The sequence below is a fragment of the Dipodomys merriami genome, unplaced genomic scaffold (genome assembly GCF_024711535.1).
Source record: "Dipodomys merriami isolate MVZ:Mamm:240054 unplaced genomic scaffold, mDipMer1.0.p SCAF_3, whole genome shotgun sequence".
In the NCBI taxonomy this organism is placed as follows: Eukaryota; Metazoa; Chordata; class Mammalia; order Rodentia; family Heteromyidae; genus Dipodomys; species Dipodomys merriami.
The window spans coordinates 38805052-38830082 of NW_027204492.1; the positions used below are offsets into that span (position 1 = coordinate 38805052).

The following is a 25031-nucleotide window of genomic DNA, read 5'->3' on the forward strand; positions in this document are numbered from 1 at the left end:
CCTTGCATGCATGAGGCCCTGGGTTCGATTCCTCAGCACCACATAAGCAAAAAGAAAAAAGCCAGAAGTGGTGCTGTGGCTCAAGTGGTAGAGCGCTAGCCTTGAGCTGAAGAGCTGAGGGACAGCGCCCAGGCCCAGAGTTCAGGCCCCAGGACCGGACCCCCCCCCCAAAAAAATCATTATTATATGCACACAGGGACAGTATTCAAAGGTACTTTACCACAAACCTCTGGAGAATTCAGTACGCTGTTGAATTTAAAAAACAAAAACAAAAACCCGAGCCCGAACCAGTGGCTCATGCCTGTAATCCTAGCTATTCAAGAGGCTGAAATCTGAGGAGCGGTTCTAAGGAAGTCCAGGCAGGAAAGTCCATGAGACTCCTATCTCCAATCAAGCACCAGTAATACCAGAAGTGGAGCTGTGGCTCAAATGGTAGAGCTGGTAGAGCACTAATCTTGAGCAAAAAAGGTCCTGTTTTCAAGCCCCAGGACTGGCGCGCGCGCGCGCGCGCGCGCACACACACACACACACACACACACACACACACACACACACACACACACACACACACACACACACACCTGGGACCATTAAAGCTAACCCATAAGAAAAGTAATCAAATGTCCCCAAAACAGTGTCTGAAGTAACAATCAGAATATTCATTTGGTTTAATCTGTTTAGTAAGCATGTGACATAAGGGGTTTCTGCCCATAGGGAGATGTTGGCAATTAGATGGAGGTTTAGAGTTAGCACAAGGCTCAATGTCCCTGTGGCAAGGAGAAAACAAGCCAGGCAGTGCATCAGTGGCTTTCTTGTGTCACCTGAGTACCTGCAGTGGAAGTGATGAATGTAGGCTATGGGTCAGTGGGTGCACTGGACACAGGATTCTGGAAAAACAGATTACTTCTAAATCCTTACCAGCTACTTGGGAAGGATCAAGACTCAGAGCATTGTGACCAATGAGAAGCTATACCTATATACAGAAAATCTTCAATCACTGCAGTTAGAACATAGTCAAAAGTTGATGAATACCATAAGAAGCATGCTTTAAATTCGCAGGAATGTAGCATTTCAGAATAGTAACATTGGAAGGTTACATACTGATGTAAATTATTTGATCAATGCTCAAAGTATTTTGGAATTTGTCTTTTCTTTTGGAATTGCTTTCATAGGTCCTACCAAGAAAAAGTATCATTCATTGAGATTACACAGCAGACTCATCCCCAAGTGATTTCTAAATATATCTAGATATCCCATCTACTTTCACAATCCAAAGATTTGCTTCATTGAAGATATTTAAAAGAATGTGCTAAGGGCTCAGGTAATTCTAAAAGAGGATTTTTTTTTTTTTTGTCGGTCGTGGGGTCTGAACTCTGGGCCTGGGCACTGTCCCTTGGCTCTTCAGCTGTAGATTAGCACTCTACCACTTGAGCCTCAGCCCCACTTCCACCTTTTTTCTGCTTATGTGGTGCTGAGGAATCGAACTGAGGGCCTCATGCATGCAAGGCAAGTACTCTACCAGTGAGCCACCTTCCCAGCCCCATGAAGAGGAATTTTTTAAAGTAATGTAAGCATTAGTAACATCATTAGACTATGTAGGTTAGACTTTCAAAATGACTATATTAAAGGGGATGCCACTTCTTGGAATGTATGAAGACAACATATTCATGATACTTTATATATCTGAAGCATATCCGAAATTGGGTTTCCAAATTATGCTGGTATAAAATGACAGACTTTCATTATAGCTATATGGACTAGAAATATGATAATACTTGTACTTTGAGTAATTCTTACTGTATCAAAGGTAGTAATTATACATACAATATAACAAATATGTTTGTTGATACATTTTGAGAAACAAAATAGTCACAAATATTTTGTGAATACCTAAATAATTCAAAATATGAAAAGAGAAAATGACCCTAGTGTGATGGTGCATGCCTGTAATTCCACTTTCTGGAGGTGAAGATTGGGAGTATCATTGTTAGAAGCTAGCCTGGGAAAAACATTAGTAAGACTCCATCCCAATAGATAAGCAGTGTGGTAGCTTATGTTTGTACACTCAACTACAAGGAGACCAAGGTAGGAGGATTACAATCTGAGATCAGCCCTGTACAACATAAACAAATAACTTCTCTTAAGAGCCTACCTTATAGGGAGAAAACAATGGAGGGGGTAACAATGTTCAAGAGGAAGTGTACTCATTACCCCACTCATGTAACTGTAACCCTCTGTATAGAATCTTTACAATAAAAAAATTAAAAAAAAAAAAAAAAAGAAATGTCAACAGTTTCACTAATGGAGAAAACAAAACAAAATTTGCCAGGTGCTGGTGGCTCATGGCAGTAAATCCTAGCTACTCAAGAGGCTGAGATCTGAGGACTGCAGTTCAAAGCCAGCCGGGGCAGAAAAGTCTGTGAGACTCTTATCTCTAATAAACTACTCAAAAGAAACTGAAGGTAGTGCTGTGACTCAAGGGGTAGAGTGCTAGCCTTGAGCAAAGGAAGTCTAGGACCTGAATTCAAGCTCAAAGACCCCCACCACCCACCCACCCCAAACAAACAAACCAGCAACAACAAACAGAAAACCCTCTCCTTCTCATTCATAGAATTATTTCTTGGTTTGGGGGTTGTTTTGTTCCCATTGATTCCACTGATAACCTTTGGAATCTAATTTATCAAAATCACAAGATTGAACTCATTTTTTTGTTGCTTTGTATGTCCTACCCCTATGGTATAACCTCTGTTTTCACTGTATTTTATGTTTGTATAATTTGGGGAGGGGAAGGGAAAAAACAAATTGTTTAAATAGGGATACAGGTGGACCCATTGCAACCATGAGATGTACAAGATGTCGAAAAATTAACTTTACAACTTTGGTGGGGGGCAGGGGGGGTTATAGGAGGGCAGGGATGGTAAGGGGAAACAGAGGAGGAGGCAACAATGCTTGATAAGAAATGTACTCACTACCTTGCTCATGTAATTGTAACCCCTCTGTATGGTATTTCACAATAAAAAACGTATTAATAATAAAAAAAAAAAAAAGAGCCTACCTTAAAAATAACTAAAGCAAAAATGGACTTGGAGTCATGGCTCAAGTGGTAGAATATCTGCCTAGGAAGGACAAGGCCTTCATTTCAAACCCCAGTACAGTTACACCCACACACACCCAAAAAATTATGTGAATTTTTGGAAAATATTCTAAATTCAATAGAAAAGGCCCTATTGGTGTATTTAGACATCTAACACACTAAAATAATAAAATATATTAAAATTCATTTGACACAAAAAGAACAGAAGATACCTTCTGATTAACTATCCAGTGTTATCTAGTTCTACTTGTAAATTTAATATATATCTGAGTTCACTTTGAGAGTGGCAATCAAAATCCTTCAGGATAAAGTCCTAGCCTAATTTTCTGCCTTTCCTGTATGTTAAAAACAAAGTGGCTCATTAAACATATCCTATAATTTTCTTCCTTTATATTTATTTTTTTTGTAAAAGTGATGTACAGAGGTGTTATAGTTATGTAAGTCAGGTAATGAGTACATTTCTTTTTGAACAGTGTCACCTCCCAGATTTTCTCCCAGATTTTACCTCCTGAACCTCTTCCCCCACAAGTTGTATAGTTCATTTTCAACATAATGTCTAGTTTTGCCTTTATATTTTGGAGTGTAGTTTTCTGTTTGTCTAGAAACTTGGATAGAATAGTGATTTTTCACAAGGTCTAAGACAGGTGCAGCTGGCTCACACTTGTAATCCTAGTCAGGAGGCTAACATTCTGAGTATTTCAGTTTGAAAGCTAACCCACCCAGAAAAATCCATGAAACTCCACTTCCAAAATAACCTCCAAAAAGTAAAGTTGCAGGCATGGCTCAAGTGATAGAGCACCAGCTGTGCAAACTAAAATAAATATTTTATTCATTCATGTATACGTGGTAAATAAAATCAGAGTAACACAGAATCACCAAATATTATTCCATTGGAACCTAAGTAAATAGGTAAAAATATATTCTCCAGTAGAATTCTGGTTCTCTATGGATGAATGATTTCAAAACATTCAAAAATCTGTTTATTCCTGACATCAATTTGGCATTTCCTTTGAAATTATATTTATACAGTGCCTTATTTAGCAATTCCTGCATTAAAATTCTTCTGCAAATACAAAAGTAAACATCATATCATCTCTGCCTATATCTATGTTAAATACACTGCCTATTTTATCTTTTACTTTTTTTGGCGATGCTGGGGATTTAGTATAAGGCTTTGAGCTTGTTGGCAAGTGCTCTACCATTGTGCAATACACCTTCCCCTTATCCCCACATCTTTAAAAATATTTTTATAATTATTGTTATCAATAATTCCCTGACTGTTAAAAATATTTCATTTGCATATTGACATGCCAAAACTAAACCAAGAGGAGTTAAACCAGCTTAACAGGCCCATATCAAGCATTGAAATAGAAACAGCAATAAGAGACCTCCCAGCTAAGAAAAGTCCAGGACCAGATGGTTTTACAGCGCAATTTTACAAGGCCTTCAAAGCAGAGCTCACACCAATACTCCTCCAACTCTTCAATGAAATTGAAAGAGAAAGCTCACTACCGAACACATTCTATGAAGCCATCATAACCCTCATCCCAAAACCAGGCAGGGACTCATCAAAGAAAGAGAACTATAGACCCATTTCTTTGATGAACATTGATGCAAAACGTCTCAACAAAATTTTGGCCAATCGACTTCAACAATTCATCCAAAAAATCATACACCATGATCAAACAGGATTCATTTCAGGGATGCAAAGCTGGTTCAATATACGCAAATCAATTAATATTATTCATCACATCAACAGGAGCAAGAATAAGAACCACATGGTTATCTCAATAGATGCAGAAAAAGCATTTGACAAGATCCAACACCCCTTTATGATGAAGGTTCTGGAAAAATTAGGAATCCATGGATCATTGCTCAATACAATAAAGGCTGTATATGACAAACCTACAGCCAGCATTAAACTCAATGGTGAAAAACTAAAGCCATTTCCTCTTAACTCAGGAACAAGACAAGGATGCCCACTCTCTCCACTTCTCTTCAATCTAGTATTAGAATGCCTAGCTACAGCAATAAGACAAGATGCAGACATAAAGGGGATCCAAATAGGGAAAGAAGAAATAAAACTCTCCCTCTTTGCAGATGACATGATCTTGTATTTAAAGAATCCCATAGACTCCACTACTAAATTACTCAAGCTGATTCAAAACTTTGGCAAGGTAGCAGGTTATAAAATTAACCCCCCAAAATCAATGGCTTTTCTATATGCCAACAATGAGAAAAGTGTGGCTGAAATTAGGAAAGCAACTCCATTTGTAATAGCCCCACAAAAAATAAAATACCTAGGAATTAACTTAACCAAAGAAGTGAAGGACCTCTATGATGAAAACTTTAAAATCTTGAAAAAGAAAATCAACACAGAACTTAAAAAATGTCAAAACCTCCCATGCTCCTGGATTGGCAAGATTAACATCGTGAAAATGGCAATACTTCCCAAGGCTATCTACAAATTCAACGCGATACCTATCAAAATTCCACCCTCATTCTTCAAGGAAATAGAAGAGGCAATCCAAAAATTCATACGGAACAATAAAAGACCCCGAATAGCAAAAACGCTCCTCAACGGAAAGAACACTGCTGGAGGAATATCAATACCAAATTTCAAACTCTACTATAAAGCCATAGTAATCAAAACAGCTTGGTATTGGCATAAGAACAGACCTCAGGACCAATGGAATAGAATTGAAAACCCAGAAATGAACCTACAGACCTATAGCCATCTAATCTTCGATAAGGAAGCTAAAACAATAGAATGGAAGAAAGACAGTCTCTTCAGTAAATGGTGCTGGCAAAATTGGTTAACTACATGTAGAAAACTAAAGCTAGATCCTTATATATCACCCTGCACCAGAATCAACTCCAAATGGATCAAAGACCTTGAACTCAAAGCAGACACTCTGAAAACATTACAGGATGGAATAGGAGAAACCCTAGGTCTCCTTGGCTCAGGCCGAAATTTTCTGAATAGAGACCCGGAAGCACAACAAATCAAAGAAAGGTTGGACAAATGGGATTGCATAAGGTTGCAGAGCTTCTGCAGGGCAAATGATATAGCTAGCAAGATCAATAGAAAGCCCATCGATTGGGAGAAGATCTTTACTAGCCATACAACGGACAAGGGTCTCATATCTAAAATATACTTGGAACTCAAAAAATTAAACCACCCAACAACAAATCCTCAAAGAAACAACTGCCCAATAAATAAGTGGGCGAAAGACTTAAAGAGAAGCTTCTCTGAAGAAGAAAGAAGGATGGCCAATAGACACATGAAGAAATGTTCAACATCCCTAGCCATAAAAGAAATGCAAATCAAAACAACATTGAGATATCACCTCACTCCAGTTAGAACAGCAAAAATCAAGAACTCTAACAACAACAGATGCTGGAGGGGATGTGGACAGAAAGGAACCTTACTTCATTGTTGGTGGGAATGTAAACTTGTTCAACCACTTTGGAAAGCAGTATTGAGGTTCCTCAAAAGACTTCACATAGATCTCCCCTATGATCCAGCAATCCCACTTTTGGGCATTTACCCAAATGTTTACAAACAAGACCACACTAAAGCTACCAGCACAACTATGTTTATTGCAGCATTATTTACCATAGCTAAGATATGGAACCAACCCAGAAGCCCCTCAGTAGATGAATGGATCAAGAAAATGTGGTATATATACACAATGGAATTCTATGCCTCCATCAGAAAGAATGACATTTCCCCATTTGTTAGGAAATGGAAAGGTTTGGAAAAAATTATATTAAGTGAAGTAAGCCAGGCCCAAAGAAGCATAGGTCCCATGGTTTCCCTTATTTGCAATATCTAGTATAGGTATGAGTCAAGCGGAAAAGGTCAGATAATGTGATGTTAGGAAAATGAACCCTTAAATATGTATTTTAATGTTTTCGTTTCTTTCATGCATGTGTTTCTAATGCATTTATAAGATTATTTCTTTGTTGCTTTGTATGTCCCTCCCCCACAGTGTAACCCCCGCTTTCACTATATTTGATGTCAGTATAACATGTGGAGGAGATGGGGACAAACAAGTCGTTTAAGGATTCAGGTGGACCTGTTGCAACAATGAGAAGTACAAAATGTCATGTCAAAACCAACTTTACAATGTCGGTGTGGGGGAGGGAGGGGGGTATAATTGGGTGGGGGGAGTGGGGAGGCTGGGAAGGGAGGTGAAGGGTAAACAAAGGAGGAGGCTGCAATGCTTGGTAAGAAATGTATGCATTATCCTGCCCATGTAATTGTAGCCCCTCTGTACAGTATGTTCTCAAATAAAATAAAATTAAATTAAAAAAATATTTCATTTGCAGACTGACAGTGTAGTTCAGTGGTAGATAGCATGCTTAAGCATGTGGGAGGCCCTGGATTGAATAAAAATAATTCATTTGAAGTGTGTCTTTACAAAACCCAAGAAGTTTTTCATTTTTAAGTTTCTTTCATTACTATCAAATATACCTGTTTATATTTAACTATGGGAACTAAACACGTTTAAAATATTTTTAACTATGTAATTCACACACACACACACACACACACACACACACACACACACACATATCACAATTTTAAGGTATCTTTAGTGGAGGACACTTTCAGGAAGTACCTGAAATTTTCCATGCACCTAAGTTGAAAACATATTTCTTCTGATTTTTGATTTATCATTTTAACCATCTATTTACACTGAGTGTCTAACAACCTTATGTGGCTCTACTTCTGATTTTCTGGTGGTTAATTGGAGATTGGAGATAAGAGCCTTGTGGACTTTACCGATGGGTCTGGCTTTCAACCATGATCTTCAGATCTCAGCCTCTTGAGTAGCTAGGATTACAAGGCTTGAGTGACCAGCATCTGGCCAAAATGAGTTTTTAAATGGAGATGAAAATGTTTTGTTAGAAGTAGGGGTATGGCTCAAGTGGTTTAGCAGCAGCCATGAGTGGAAAGGGGGAAAAAAAAGGTGCTGAGTTCAAGCTCCAGTACTAGTAGGTAGACACACACACACACACACACACACACACACACACACACATCTTGCTTCTATAGAGTTTACCCTTTGTTATCAAAAGGTGTGTCATACATTTCAGATGAACTCAGTATGCTAAGCCATAGTTTTTTTCCCCCCTTTCTCAGTTGAGGTGGCAAATGTCCTTTTTTAAAATTTTATTTTATTGTAAAGGTGCTGTACAAAGGGGTTATAGTTACATGAGTACATTTCTTGTGGAGCATTGTTACCACCCCCTTGTTGTTCTTCCACTATCCCTTCCCTCCCCCACCTCCGTCACTCTCTCCCAAAGTTGTAAAGTTCATTTCCAAGATAGTGTCTTATATGTCTCTCATTGTTGCAATGGGTCCTGTGTCCTTGGTTTTGTTATTCCCCTTCCCCTCCCCAAATTAGATAAAATATATGTACAAAATGCAGGGTACTAAAATCAAGTACAGTGACAACAGGGGATATACCATAAGGGGAAGAACATTCAAAGGAAATAAAAAACATCACATAGTAACATTAAAAACAACAACAACAAAGAAAGACCTCTTGTGTCCATATCTTAGGGTTCATTTCGCTTAGCATCATCTTATACGGTCATATGTACATAGTTTTTGAGCTTTTCTGCTCATCTGATAAAATTATCCTAGACGTATACTAATTATTGCAAATGTTCTTTCTAGTACTTTGAAATTTTCTCCCCAACTAACAGGCCTATTTTCTTCAAGGCCAAGTCTGTTATTGATTCCTATCAACAGTTCCAGTTGAACTCCATTTCGTTCCTTCATTCAGAATATATATATATATTTATATCTATATGTAAGTATAGATATATATTTCCAGCTTCTAGCTTTTTGAAACACATCGTGAACAACAACAAAAAAAAAAACTGTCTACTTTGCTAATCAGCCCTTGGTATGTTAACAGTTCTGTAAATTCAAGGCTCCTCCAGAGTGCAAATCTGCCTTGCCAGCTCCAGAACAAACCAGGTGAAGATCAATTAGAACTCCAGGCAACAGAAATTGTCAAAGTCTAAACGTTGTTCTCACAGTGGCATTCATGACACAGTGGCAACAACATTTTATTTTTTTCAGTCCGAGCAATATTATCTATTTCCAATTGCCAAAATAGACCCCCAACCTGGGCATATTAGTTTAAGATAAATCTTGCCTAAAATACTAGTCTAAAATAAATCTATTATAAGAAAAGCTTAACTTAGTCATTTTAAATGAGAGAGGGAGGACGGATTAAAGTGAAAGTTGAGACAAGCTGCTTGGCCGACCGTTAGTCGCTACTCATCCTTTGACTTCCTACTGTCTCATCTGTCACAACCGCGGTCCGAGTTTTGTAAGGCAGTTATTCTGCTTCTCTAGGAAAGTGAGATTTAGTGGTGCTTGCCTGAACTTGCAGCTTTTTAAAATATCTGAAGATCTCAGTTTCTGTAATGTTCCAAAGTTTGAAGACCTCCCGTCTTGAGGTCCGAGTTTCCTCACCTTGTTCCGGACGCGGGACACCTCAGAAAACTGGCGACGGTGAGTGCTGCGTCTCCGTTGTCTAGGGAACAACTTTCTTACGCGTCCAACCCCTCCCTCTTCTCGCTTGACTTTCCTGGCCAATCAAAGAAAAGTGTCCTTTGAACCAATACCAGAATACACCAATCAGAACGCGTCCCGTTCAGGGTCACGTACCGCCCCTTCTCGTTAAGTAGGTCGACCCCCTCACAGAAGCCTCGTTCTGCGCGAGCGGCTCACAGCGAGGTCACTTCACCACCGAGTCGTCCGGGTCCGCCCCCCTTCAGTCGCTTCGCGGCATCAGAAGCCCTCAAGTTAACTTTGCTCATAAATCTGAGGTAAATTTTAGGACTTTTCATTTTCCCCCAGACTTTGCTCTGCGTTCTGTTTTTTTTGTTTTTTTACCCCCTTTTGGTACTAAATTCTAGTTCGGCAGAATTAGTCTTTAATAACTTTTTTCATATCCCTCAGAAGTGGAGTGGATCTGCGGGCGCTGAGGGATAAGGCTCTGAGCAGAGACCAGTGGTTTGGACACTTTTGGTAGTTCTGTGGCACTTTCTTCCCCACGCCCCTCCTCCCCCATTCGTGGTGCGGTTGTCCAGCACATCGCGCCCGGGTGAAGGTGGAATGGTGGCTTTCATCCTCCGTGATCCTTGGCACCTATTCCTGGGACGATCGCATGTCTCAGTGCTTTTTCCAAAAACCTCGTTACGGATAAACGAAGGTGTGTTTGAGACGTGGGTGTCTTCAGGTGGGGATAGAGACATGGCCACGCGGTTTCTTCACCTGTGGGCGGAGTTAGAGCCCCTTGGTGTCTTCACTTCAAGGTGGAGTTATGGCTTCGGTTTTCCCAAGATGTCTCGTGTGTGTGTGTGTGTGTGTGTGTGTGTGTGTGTGGTGTGTGTGTGTGTGTGTGTGTGTGTGTGTGTGTGTGTGTGTGTGTGTGTGTGTGTGTGTGTGTGGCGCGGTCCTGCGGTTTGAACTCAAGACCTTGAAACTTGTGCTCCAGGCTACAGCTCTGCTACTTGAACCACAGCTCCACTTCTGGCTTTTTGGTAGTTTATTGGACATAAGGAGAGTCTCACGAACTTTTCTGCTGGGGCAGGCTTCCAACCTTAATGTTCAGATCTCAACCTCCTGAACAGCTAAATTACAGGCGTGAGCCACCAGTGCTGAGCCGGGGCCTGGTTTTTAATCTAGGCAAAGTGAAGATGGAACGGTTTGGAATAATCGGAACTAACTTACTTACGCCACCCTCACATCCCTCTCCCATACATTATTCCTGTTGCAAGCCCGGAGAGATAGGATGGTTTTAATGAATAGCTTTGGTTATCAAAGGATTGAAATTCGATTATGAATGCATTAAACTTGTTCTGTTTCCTGCTAGGCTTTTCTTAACTTGCACTCCATCCGGCACAGGCGATAGTGAACTTTGAATAATTTATCTGTTTTGTTCGTTTTTATCCACGGTAAAGAAAAAAATGGAGGTAAAATATTTGTTATTGATACCCTGAAATTATACGCTTATGGGCCAAGTCATTACCTATGTCATAATTCCCCTTATTACTGCGAATATTCACAGTTTAAGAGTCTTGAATTTGTGGAGTTTCATATGTTATTCTATCTCCTCTCTTCTTTTTGTCGGCTTTCCCCCCTGTATTTTGCGCTACCACTTTTATTATATCCCTAGCAATTTTATGTTGGGGGCAGGAGGGGGAGAGGCGGGCCGGTCCTGGGGCTTAAACTCGGGCCTGGGCGTTGTCCCTGAGCTTTTTTGCTCAAGGCTTGCTCTTTACCACTTCAGCTACAGCTCCACTTCCGGCTTTTTGGTAGTTAATTGGGGCTGAGTCTCATGTCTTTCCTGCCTGGGCTGGTTTTGAACTGCAATCCTCAGCTCTCAGACTCCTGCATACCTAGGATTACATGCATAAGCCACCAGCACCCGACTTCTCTTGCCCTTTTTGTTATTTTCCACGTAAGCATCCCGTGTTTTTCCCTGGAGCACCCTCAAACTGCGATTTTCCTACCTATTCCTCTTACCTGTGTTTCTCAAGAGGTTGGTCACAGAGTTTGCCACCATGCCTGGTTTGTTTTGTTGAGATGGAGGGTCTCCTTAACTTTTTGCTCTCCAAAGGTAATTGTTCAGATTTCTGTGTTATAAATAGCTGGGATTACAGGTGTGAACCACCTTACTTCTCTCTCTCTCTCTCTCTCTCTCTCTCTTTCTCTCTCTCTCTCTCATTCTCTTCTTCCCTCCCTCCCTTTCTTTTTTCCTTATTTTCACTTCTTTCTGTCTTTTTCTTTCTCTCTTTCATTTACTTTTCCCTCTTTTATTTCTCTTTGCCTTTCACTCTTTTCTCCCTTCTTTCTCTCATTTTCTATGTTCCTTTCTGTTCTTCCTTTTTCTCTCCACTTTTCTTCCTTTCTCTAGCTCCTTTTCTCTCTTCCTCTTTCATTCTTTTTTCTTTTATGTTCTTCACACTCCTTATTTCCCCTTTTCTTCTTTTCTCCTTCCTTTTTCATCTTACTTTCTCCTTTTTAACTTTCTTCCTCCCTTTTCCCTTTATCTCTTGTTCTTTCTTTCTCTTTTCTCATTGTTTTCTCTTTTTCTACTTTTTCTTTCCTTTTCTCTCTTTTATTCTGTTTTTCTTTTTCTCTTTTTATTTCTCACCTCTTTCACTCTGTTCCCTTCTTTCTTGCTCTCTTCTTTCCTCTTTTTCTCTTTGTCCCTTTGTCTTTCTCCTTTCTCCCTTTGTCTCTTCTCTTTTCTCTATCCCTTTCTTTTACCTTTTCTTTCTTTTCTCTCACATTTTCTCTTTCTCCTCTCTTAGTCCATTTTTTGCTTCTCTTTCCTGTCTCTCCTTTTCTCTGTTCCTTCTTTTTTCTCCCCCTTTTTCTCTCCCTTTGTTCCTTTCCATCTTTTCCCTCTCTCTTCACTGGTTCTTTCTCCCTTTCTCATTCTTTCTCTTTCACCTTTTCTCCTTTCCTCTCTCTTCATTCTCTTTTCCTTTCTCCACTCATTTATCATCTTTTTCTTTTGTCTTTTACCCTTCTCTTTCACTCTGTTTCTCTCTGATTTCACTTTTTGTCTCCTTTCTCTGTTTACATTCTCTCTCTCTCATTTTCCCTTTCTTTCTTTCTGAGACTCATACAGCTCACGGACCCATCCCCTACCTCTCTTACCTCCTTTATCTTCTCTGCTCTGGGAAAATAATGTGCTGAACATTGGACTCCATGATCTGAGACGAAACTTCAAGCACTTTGCTTCTAAAGAGAATGCCCTAAGTACTGAAACTTCAAGGTTGTGGAGCATCAGGATTAAAGATGCCCACTGACTTACACAGAGTCATGCTGTTCCTGAGGGGATCTCAAAGATTAGAACTTATTTGATTAAGTCTAATATTCTTACCTTTGATAGCAAATCAGATCTATAGGAAGAAATTGAGATAGGGAAAGCTCCCCTGACTTGCCTTGCACAGAGCTAGTTAGATTTTAATGTAATGAAATGAGAAATTTTGTAAAAGATTTAAAAATACCCTAATATATCTGGGGGCTTAGAGTTATACAAAGGACATAATTTAACCTTTTTATGATAAAGAGGGTAACTCCTTTAAAACATTGATGAAATAATTTTTAACTTGACATAAAAAATTAAAGATGAAAAATTTCACCTTCTTTATCATAATGTGATGGTTTGTTCTTCTCTTGTCTTTATTCATATCCAAATATGCCCATATTTTTACAGAATTGTAATCCTTGTTACACTTTTTTTTGTTTGTTGTTCAATTTACTGAAAATTGTCCTGGGTATGTTTTTCTAGGTTTGGTCTTTAACTTCTGTATAATTAATATTACATAAGTAGGATATAGTGTATTTACTAAAATAAATTAACCAGCAATGAAATAAAGTAGTAATAGAAAAGTTATCTCGTTATTTCATATTATAATAATAACACTATAATCTCTTGATTACTTAAGATCATTTCTACAACTTCAGTCTTACATTTCACTGAGATTGACAGGAAACATGGTAAATAGGAGAGTGATTTGGATATGAGAACAATCATTCTGAATTTATAATCCTACTCTAACCAAGATGAATAGAATAAAATGTATCTAAATATTAACTTTTTATGTGCCAGTCTTGGGGTCTATTCCTGTGCTTTTAGCCACAGCTCCACAGTCAGCTTTTCTGGTGCTTATTTGGAGAAGAGTCTCAGGGACTTTGCTGCTTGGGCTGGGTTCAAACCATGCACAAGCTGGTACTGGATCTTGAAGTCAAGTCTTCACACTTGGCTTTTTCACTCAAGGATGGTGCTGTGCCATTTAAGCCACACCTCCACTTTTAGCTTTTTGCTAATTAGTTGGAAATAAGGGTCTCAAGGACTTATGTGCCCAGTTAGCTTCAAACCATGATCCTCACATCTCAGCTTTGGAGTAAGGTGGGATTATAGGTATGAGTCACTGGCATTGTCTGGCCTCCAGTTTGTATATGCTAGAGCAGCAGTTACCAACTGTAATGTACTTCATACATATGCGTTAGGTTGAATATATTTTTTAAATTAGTAAGTATAGACATTTTCAAAATGACTTGCTTTAAAATATATGAATCATAGCAGGCTCAAGCAGTTTCAAGTGTCATAATGACATACTTATTAGCTTTCTTTATGAATATCTTTCCCAAATATTATATGAATATGGATTAATATGTAATTTTAAAAATTTTAATAAAGCAGCCAATTAAGTTGACTAGAGGAATAAAAGCTATAATTAATCTTATAACATCTCTCTCTGTCTCTGTTTCTCTGTGTACAGAGCACATGTACTGTCTGTTATTACAGAATACTGAGTAGTCCTTTTAAAAAATTGTGCAGCCAGGTGCCAGTGGCTCACACCTGTAATCCTAGCTATTCAAGAGGATCATGGTTTGAAGCCAGCCTGGGCAGGAAAGTCTGAGACACTTACTTTTTTTTTTTTTTTTTGGGTCCGGTCATGGGGCCTGAACTCTAGGTCTGGGCGCTGTCCCTCAGCTCTTCAGCTCAAGGCTAGCGCTCTACCACTTGAGCCACGGCGCCACTTCCGGCTTTTTTCTTTTTGCTTATGTGGTGCTGAGGAATGGAACCCAGGGCCTCAGGCATGCAAGGCAAGCGCTCTACCACTGAGCCACCTTCCCAGCCCCTGAGACACTTACTTTTAATTGTTATTGTAGAGGTGATATACAGAGACATTACAGTTACATGATTCAGGTAATGAGTACAATTTTGAACCATGCCTCCCCTTCCCTTGCTTTCTCCCAGTTTTTCCCATCCCCACCAACAAGATATACATTTCATTTTCCACATAGTGCCTACTGAATACCACTGTTTTATTTGTTCACCCCTTGTTCCACCTTTTCTGTGCTCCTCCTTACCCTCTCAAATAAAAAGAAACTAACAAGAAAATAGGAAAAGAAAACAAAAACAGCAACAGCAGCGACTTAAAAAAAAAACCTCTTGTTTCCTTTCCTTGGAGTTCATTTCAGAAAATACTATTTTATACAATCATATGCACATAGCTATTTAGCCTTTGTCATCTACTCCTATCCTCCTTTGGCCTCAATGTGAGACTCATCTCCAATTAACCACCAGAAAACCAGAAGTGGCTCAAATTGGTAGAGCACTAGCCTTGAGCAAAAAAGGTCAGGTACAGCACCTGGGCCCTGAGTTCAAGCTCCATGGCCCAGAAAAAAAATTGTGCAATACTTTGAACAGAAAAATACAACTATCCATCATCACTCATATACTCACCAAATATTTAACTATTATTAGCATTTTCCAGGTGCTGCTTTTTGTTAAACTGGAGATTGAACCTAGGACCTCAAATATACTGACTACCACAGAGCTACTCCTTCAACCCCCTCCCCCCCCCCCCATTTTTTAAAAAGAAAGTAAATCAGCACGGCCACCTCATTCTATACCTTTCTAGTTTCATTTCCTTCCCATTCCAGATAATTGCTTTTATGAAGTGCACTGAAATGTTGCCATAAATGAATTGTAATATATGTTTGTGTCCTTCACATTTATATAAATGGTGTACTGGAGTTACTCTACTGTAACATTTTATGGCCAATACAGTTTTTTTAAGTCTTTTAACTGTATCTATTTTTATTTCTGTATTCTATTGCATGACAATATCCCTTTTTAAAATCTTCATTCCTGTGTCTCTGTTGGTTGTTTGCAGGGATTTTTTTAAATCTGTACAAATATTCATATATAAATCAGACACGTATTTCCTCACTTACATGAAGTACATAGAATGAGGAAATTCAGATACAGAATGTAAGAGGGATTGCCAGGTTTGGGAGTAGAGAGAATGAATTCAAGCAATGTAGTTTCTGTTTGGGAAGATGAAAACGTTTTCTAATACTGATGAGAGTTAAATGGCATAGTGAATGTACTTAGTGCCATTGAATTTGTACTTAACAATAATGTGGCGACTTTTATGTTTTGTATAATTTACCAAAATAAAAATGTAAAATTCCAAACAAGAATCATGTTTATCTTCCAAAAGCATATACTTGATAGCTTTATTTTTTTGTGGAGAGAGTTTCTGAAAATAGTAACAATGAAGACTTCAAGTTACGTTAACCAGATTTTTTTTTTTTTTTGGTCCTGTCATGGGGCCTGAACTCTGGGCCTGGGAGCTGTCACATTATTTTTTTTTTTTGTAAGATTTTTTTAGGGGTTGATTAACTCAAGGCTTCGCACTCACTAAACAGGTGTTTTAGCCACTTTATCCACACTGCAAGCCCTTTTTGTGTTGCTTGTTTTTTGTTGTTTTTTTGTTTGTTTTGTTTTCACGAGCATCAGAGTTTGGACTAGCTAAGGTCCTTGCAATTTGTTTGGCTTGCTTATTCAGCTAGTGTTCTACCACTTAAGCCATGCCTCCTACCTGGCTTTTTTCTGATTATTTTATTTCCTCCCAAGGGTACTTTTTATTAAAGGCAAATCTTTCTGTGGTAAAATAGAGAAGTTGATTTGAAAGACTAGAAATCATGTTCATATTTTTAAAGTACACATAATTTCCTGGTTATTTTGGAGAAGGAGTCTTGTAGACTTTTCAGCCTGGGCTGGATGTGAAACAGACTCTCCAGTTCTCAGCCATCTGAATAGCTAGGATTACAGACATGAGCCACTGGCATCTGGCCAGTTACAATTTTTCAGATTGTGTCTTCCTTTTATGCCTAAGCTAGCTTCGACTGTGATTCTTTTAGTTATGCATCTTCATGTTACTGGGATGACAGGTGAGTGCTACTGTGTCCAGTTATTGGTTGGGATAGAATCTTAAGACTTTTTCTTGCCTAGACCGACCTTGAACCTTGATTCTCAAATACCAGCCTCATAAATAGCTAGGATTACAGGCTTGAACCACCACACCTGGCAGTTTTGTTTTGTTTTGTTTTCATCAGTCATGGGGCTTGAAATCTGGGCCTGGGCACTGACCCTGAGGTCTTCAGCTCAAGGCTAGCACTCTACCACTTGAGCCACAGTGCCACTTCTGGTTTTCTGCTGGTTAATTGGAGATGAGTCTCATGGACTTTCCTGCCTGAGCTGACTTTGAAACTTGAACCATGATCCTCAGGTCTCAGCCTCCTGAGTAGCTAGGATTACAGATGTGAGCCACCAGCACCACTCCTGGCAGTTTTTGACTTGTTTAAATGACAGCTTTAACTGAGTGCCAGTGCTCATACTTTAACGCTAGTATTTGGTAGGCTGACATCAGGAGGATCACAGTTCCAGGCCAGCCCTTTGCAGAAAAGACTATAAGACTATCATAGGTAAGAAACTGGGCATTATGGCATGTATCTTTAGTAGGAAATGCAAAATAGGAAGATCGAGATCCAGGTACACTCCTCAGCAGGAAGTAAGACCCTATCTTGAAAATAACAAGCTCAAAAAAAGGCCTGGATGTGTAGCTCAGCTGTAGAGTGCCTACCTAACAATTGTGAGGCCGTGAGTTCAAACCCTAATACTGACAAATTAAAAAAAAAAACTTTGCTTATCATACTTATAAAAGAGTAAAGGATTTTAATTTTGAATACCATAATTCAGTCTTCTCCAGTTTTTTCCCTGTTCTTTCTCTTTTTTTCTATATTTCTCCAATGTTTGGGGCCCTGTTCTTCTAAATATGTGCATTTTTTGGTACCAGTTCTGGGACTTGAAGTTGGTCTGAACACTGTCTTAAGCTTTTTTGCTCAAGGCCATTGCTCTACCACTTGAGCCACAGTTCCACTTCAGCTTTCCGATGATTGATTGGAGAAAGGAGTCTCACAGACTTTATTGCCCAGGCTGGCTTTGAACTTTGATCCTCAGATCTAAGCCTTGTGAGTAGCTAGTATTACAAGTATGAGCTATCAGCTCTAGGCTAATCTGCACATTTCTAAACTATATTTAACATTTAAACTATGTTTAACATTTGCATACCTTTCACCTTTTTTCTTCACTTATTCTCTCACGTTTTTTCATCTTTTGCCCTTCTAACCGGTCCATAACTCTTCTTCCCTCCTCTCTCTTGGGTCCATCCACCTGCTTTCCACATGGGTTTGGAGGCCCTGTCAGTCTTCACTCTGTATGCCTGCAGTCCCTTGGGCTCAGCTTCTTCAAGATGGTATCTTAAGTCCTTCCACTATCCTCCCTTTTGAGACCACCCTGGCCTTTCCTTTTCAAATTTTGTAACTGTTAAGGTAGTTCACTGAAAGTGGGACCTCATTCATATAAATTTTCAGTCTTCTGCTATATCACACTTATTTTTGCAATGCTGGGGATTGAACCTAGGGCCTCACACATGCCAGAAAAGTGCTGTACCACTGAGATACCACCCCAGACCTCAGGCTTTCATTATTTAGAAAACTTATCTTGGTTTTGGAGTTTAAAAAAAACACAACTTTTTCTAGCTGTGCACTATAATCAGTGGCTCACACCTGTAATCTTAGCTACTCAGGAAGCCAAGACATGGAGAATCATGGTTTGAAGTGAGCCTGGAGCCCCTATGACTCCATCTCCAATTGCCAAGTAAAAAGATGAATTGGAGGTATGGCTCAAGTGAGCTAGCATGATGCCAAGTGAATTCAGTACTCGAGTTTAAGCCTTCGTGCCATCAAGTAGCAAAATAAAACAACAATAAATACACTTTCTCTAGCTCTTAAAACTTGATTTTGACATTATGGCTTTGAAAAGTTACAGTATGAAGGCAAAGAAGGATTTAAAGTGAAATTTCCTGCTTAAGATATTTAATATGAACCTCAAACTGGTATATCATTTTCAGAAGCCCCATATTTTGTTTTGGTATCCGATAAAATGATCACCATTCTAAGTTTAATCTCTCCAAATGTCTGTAAACTTCACCCCTCCATATCCATTTGTTTTTGGAGACTTACTTAGAGTAAAATATTAACTTGATTTTTACTTCAGGAATTGGCATCCATAAATATTAGTAGCAAATTCTGTACTAGGAGGCTTTGATTTTTTTTCCCTTGTTCTTCAGACCTTTTTCTGGAAGGCTTTATATCTTAGAGACATAGGGTTTTCTTCAGTGAATTTGTTCTTTACTCTTGCTTTTCTTTCTCTCTAATGAATGAATATGTTAGAGAACCACATACATGTATCTTGAGAGACTGCTATTTGTAGAAGTGGTTCCATAACATAACTAATCACATTGCATGAATTTTCAAGGCAGATCTCTTAGTCATGATGCTCTTGAGGAGGTGAAGTACACTCATGGAACTTGATGGTTGTCAAGTAACTAGACAAGTTAGGGAAAATACAGCCTCTAAGGGAGATTGGTTTATTTGCTTCCAAGAAAGCACAAACAATTTTTAATAAGTTATATACATGAGCTTCTATGTTAGCTACGTCTTGACAATCATTTCTTGAGGAAATGTGTGGAAATAGTGGTATGAATAATCCCCTCCCAATCCCATACTTTTTGAGACAGAAGATCCTTCACATTCATGCTAAAACAGCTATCATATAGGTACCCAGGCTTGAATTCATATTGTGGCTGCCTTTTGATATTTTTAATAGTTTTACCTTAATTTGTTCATGCTAATATTAAAATAGACATAATGTGTTTAGTTCCCTTATTTACTAGTCTCTTGATCTTAGGAAAGATGTTCACTCATTTTCATGCCTCAGTTTCCACAGCTTACAGGACAGAGCTTGAAGTCCCATTCTGATTTGTTGTTCAGTCACTAAAGAAGAGGGATTTGAGATTCAGTAAGTGCTTCCCTTTTTGTTTTTAGGATTTTTTAATATTACAAAATAATTTAAGATCTTGAGTGGTAAAATGTAGCGTCCTTAAGAGCCCTGTCATCATTTATTGATCCTATAGCAGTTTCCTACCCAAAGACTCCCAGGATCAACAAATGACAATAGGTAATACATATTGCAGATAATTTGCATGCTGATAAAGGAGATCAATGTGTAGTAACTGGTTTGGAATAGTAATTTGCAATCCAATTTATGTTTACTCTCCAGGCCAGGTGAGAGTGCTCCACAATTATCCTTGATTTGCTGATTCTTCACTGACAGCAATAACAACCCCATCATCATATGCTGGATGCTTTCACATAGCACTTTCAATTATTAAATTAAATTAGGTAAGGTAAAATATGCAGAGTCCTTAGAAAACTTATTTCTTTTGAAATAGTTTATGCACTTAGTAGAACTGCTGGAGTGTCAGAAGTAAGGAAACTGGGCATCCATGCTTTCAAGAGACTGCTACATTCTAGAGGCATCAGCACTCATTGCATTGATTTTCCCTTTAAAGTCCTGTAGCTAAATTCAGCAAGCCCCATTCTGGTTGCAGTGCCAGACTAAGAACCTCTGCCTATGCCTTACAGTAGTCTTTCCAGTGAGCTCTGGTGAGTTTTCTGCAGCTTTTTTACTATCCAGTTTTGTTTGTTTGTTTGTTAGCATATGTCACCTAAAATAAAACTATAAACTACTTCACAGGTAAAGGTGTGGTTTTGTTCACTTTTAAGCTATTAGGTGACATGTTAGAAGTGGAACATAGGTTTTCCAGAAGAGCTTAACAAGGCAAAGATAAATGTACCTGTTGATAGCCAACAGGTAGCTGTGGCAGAAAAAGGGATCTTACATAGGAGCATCAAAGTGTACTAATGTCCTGTTTGTGAAAAAGATAGGAATTATTGATTGATAATATCTAACTCAAATCTGGAGTTACAACTTGCATGTTGATTGGTTGGGGTGCAAAACCTGTGATTCTCTTCTAGAAACTAGTAGTTGTAGAGAGAAAATGGACATATGGTGAATCACATTTAGTTATTTATATGAAGACATGGGAGAAAAGGCTAATATGCAAAAGCTGGCTTTAGAAAATAGCAAAAAAGCCAGATACAGGTGGCTCATGCCTGTAATCCTAGCTGCTCAGGAGGCTGAGATACGAGTATCACGGTTCGAAGCCAATCTGGGCAGAAAAGTCCCCTGGAAGACTCTTATCTCCAATTAACCACTCAAAAACTAGAAGTGGTGCTATGGCTCAATGGTAGAGCAATAGCCTTGAGCACACAGAGGCTCAGGGACAACACCCAAGCCTTGAGTTCAAGCCCCACAACCGGCATTTTCAAAAAGGAATATAGCAAAAGTGTATTTTAGTTCTTTTATAGAATGCTGCTTCAGTGGTGCATGGTATGGTGCACATCTGTAATCCCAGCTACTCTGCAGATACAGGCACATTTTTCCTAGAAGAGACCCTATTTGGAAAACAATACAAACAAAAGGGCTGAGGGTGTGGTTCAACCAAGGTTACTAGCCTAGAAAGCTTGAGGACCTCAGTACTGAGTAAAAATATGCTATTTCAACAGTGCTCTTGATGACCTAGAACAGGCCAAGACTATTGAGTTGGAAATAGGATTTTGAATGTGAAACATAGTAAAGATACAATACCTTAATCATACTGCTTTGCTTATGCTTCCTTTAGTGTCTATGTGTTTCAAAAAATCAATGAAAAAGTAAAATGTGAGCCATAACCCTAGCTACTCAGGAGACTGAGATCTGAGGATCAAGGTTCAAAGCCAGCCAGGCAGGAAAGTCCATGAGACTTTTATCTCCAATAAATTGCTTGGAAAAAGTGGCACTGTGGTTCAATTGGTATAGTGTTATAGCTTTGAGCAAAAGAAGCTCAGGGGTGGGGTGCCGGTGGCACATGCCTATAATCTTAGCTACTCAGGAGGCTGAGATCTGAGAATCACCATTCAAAGCCAGCCGGAGCAGGAAAGTCCATGAGACTCTTATCTCCAATAAACCACTAGAAAACCGGAAGTGGTGCTATGGCTCAAGTGGTAGAGCACTCGCCTTGAGCTGAAGGTGCAGGGACAGCACCCAGGCCCGGAGCTCAAGCCTCACGACCAACAAAAAAAAAAAAAAAGCTCAGGGGCAGTGCCCAGACCTTAAGTTGAAGCCCCAGGATCAGCAAAAAAAAATAAATAAATAAATGAAAATGATGAGAAATGATGACTAGTTATGTTGTTTCCCCTTTCTTTCCTAGTGAGTAGCACATAAAATAATGAAACTTTTTGCTTTGATGAAATAATTTTTAAAATGGTTATATAATATTACCTCTCATAACTGTTGTATAAAAGTTAATTTTTAGCCAGGTGCGAGGGCTCACACCTGTAAGCTTAGCTTCTCAGGAGGCTGAGATCTGAGGATCATGGTTTGAACCCAGCCCAAGCAGCAAAGTCCCTGAGACTCTTCTCCAAATAAGCACCAGAAAAGCTGACTGTGGAGCTGTGGCTAAAAGCTCAGGAATAGACCCCAAGACTGGCACATAAAAAGTTAATATTTAGACACATTTTACTCTATTCATCTTGGTTAGATTAGGATTATAAATTCAGAATGATTGTTCTCATAGAACTTTGAGATGTTTTTCTATTGTCTTCCAACTTTTATTGTTGATAAGGAAGAGCCTGCTGTCAGTCTTGTTATTACTGCCTATTAGGTAAATCATTTCATTTCTCAGGTAAGTCTCAGAATTTTTCTCTGCACTTACTATTCTACCATTTCAATATAGAGTATATAATATATAATACAATGTATATATGTATATAGATGTGGATATAGATAGATGGGTTTATATATGTATACATGGTGGTGAAGTGTTTCTTACTTGTATTTGGTAGCCTTCTAAATCTAAGGAATAATTTTACTTCAGTTCTAGCAATATTATTTGTTAACCCTATTAATATTGTCTCTGCCATTTTGGTTTTTATTTATGCATTCCTTCTGGATAAAAATTAGGTTATCTTTAATTTCTCTCTTCTTTCTCATCACTTTATATGCCCTGGGTTCTGACAGTTTCTTCTGTTTTCTAATTCACTGATTGTTTTCTTCTCTTTAGCTGTATCTAGCCTTTTAAGACTATCTCTTGAGCATTTTTATTTTTTGTTATTGCTTAGCAATTATTTGTGTATTTGGGTAGTTCTAGGGATTGAACTCAGGGCCTTGTGTATGCCAGGCAAGTATTATACTGCTTGAGCCACACCTCCAGCCCTCTTTAAAAAATTATTTCTCTCCCTTCTTTTCTTGCATTTTTACTGCATTTCTAATTGATACTCACTTAATGGATCTTTTTTCCCCTTACATTTATTGGTTTGGGTTTTTTTATGTCTTTTTTTCTCAAGACCTTTGAATTTATTGAATATATATGTTAATAGTCCATTCAAATTGCTTTATTATTTCTAATTCCTTGGAAAGGAACAGTGTTCCTTTGGTATCGAAGATGGCTTATTTTAGCCAGGCATTGGTGGCTTACTCCTGTATTCTAGTTACACATGAAGACGTTATCTGGGGATTTTGGTTTGAAGCCAGTCAGGGCAGGAAAGTCCAAGATACTGATAACTCCAATTAACCAGAAGTGGAGCTGTGGCTCAAGTTGTAGAGTGGTAAGTAGTAGCCTGAGGAAAAAAGTGAAGTGAGAGCATGAGGCCTTGATTTCAATCCCCAGTCACAGCAAAAAGGGAAAACAAAGTAAAATAGACCTAAGGAAGTTACTAGTCCTCTATTCCTTTGGTCTTGAGATACCTAGCCCATTTGCCTTTTCTCCACAATTCAAGGCCTTTTGTGTTTTATACATCATGTTCAGTTTTAGTTGTATCTGGAAAGAGAAAGAGGGAAAAGTATGTTTGCCAAATATTTCTGGAAATGGAGTTAAGATTCTAATTTCTACAATCTTTCATAAATCTAGTTTTCTCTGAGCTTATTATTAGTGGTTTTTATGCTTTATATATTTAAGAATCTCAATTTTTCTAAATTGTTAGTGAGTTGAACTATTCTGTTAGACATCTTTTCCTGATATTCTGAATTATTATATTTTACTTTGCTTCTGGACTTAGTCTGTTTCATTTATCTGCCCTTTATTGTTCTAGTGTCACTATATTTATGAATATAACATGCTCTTCCATCTTGTGGTATAAGGCTGCTTTTTCCCATTTGAATTTTTAAAAATCTTAGCTAATTAATGCTGAGGCTGGAGGTATGGCTCAGTTGGTAGAGTGCTAGCCAATGATCCAAAGTTGCAGGTACTGAGTTCGAGTTTTGGACCCAGACATAAAAAAGAACAAAAAAAATTCTATTCTTGAGGTAGTAGGAATTTTCATGTATCCATCATCTATCATGTATATATAGCATTGCTGAGGAGCAAATCTAGAGCCTCAAAAATACCTAAACAAGCACTCAACCACACCCCAATTCTTCTTGTATTCTTTTTTTTGGGGGGGGGTGTCCAGTCATGGGGCCTGAACTCTGGGGCTGGACACTGTTCCTCAGCTCTTCAGCTCAAGGCTAGCACTCTACCACTTGAGCCACAGCACCACTTCCAGCTTTTTTCTTTTTGCTTATGTGGTGCTGAGGAATTGAATCCAGGGCCTCATGCATGCAAGGCAAGCACTCTACCACTGAGCCACCTTCCCAGCCCCTCTTCTTGTATTTTTAAACACAAGGAATTAAGGCTGATTGAAGAATCAATATGTCACTACACTGAGGAAATTATTATTCAAATTATTCTTCTAGACCAGTTATTCTTTACTGGAGGTAACTTTGCTCCCAACTTTCTTTCCTGGTGATATCTAACTATGCCAGAAAACATTTTGGTTGTCAAGACTAGGGAGGGATTAGTGGCATCAATGGGGCAGACCTCAAGCACACTGCTTAAACATCCTGTTGTGCATAGAGCAACTATCACAAAATATTATTATCAGTCCCATCAGTATTATTAGTTCTGTTTTGAGAAAGTACTCCAATCCTATAAAGAAAAATAAAATTTTGTGTCTTAAATCCTTTTTCTTTTTTTGTACTGGTCCTGGGGCTTGAATTTGGGTCCTGGGCATTGTCCCTGAGCTTTCTTTTTTTTTTAACCTCAT

At 38.7% G+C, this 25031-nt stretch overlaps 2 protein-coding genes across 3 annotated transcripts in view; one reads left to right on the plus strand and one right to left on the minus strand.

Annotated features, from left to right (window-relative positions):
• Positions 1-9656, minus strand: part of Dnaaf6 (dynein axonemal assembly factor 6) — a 44625-nt gene extending 34969 nt beyond the window's left edge. Inside the window, exon 1 of one of the 2 annotated variants that reach the window (XM_070038991.1) lies at positions 9597-9656. The gene's annotated coding sequence lies outside the window, so the exon portion shown is untranslated. Of the gene's footprint in view, positions 1-9501 lie in introns of both variants that reach the window. The other variant, XM_070038990.1, reaches the window with a different exon arrangement.
• Positions 9548-25031, plus strand: part of Nup62cl (nucleoporin 62 C-terminal like) — a 60458-nt gene continuing 44974 nt past the window's right edge. Inside the window, exons 1-2 of the mRNA XM_070039330.1 lie at positions 9548-9635; positions 9766-9952. Coding sequence (XP_069895431.1) covers positions 9548-9635; positions 9766-9952 — 275 coding nt within the window. The remainder of the gene's footprint in view (positions 9636-9765; positions 9953-25031) is intronic.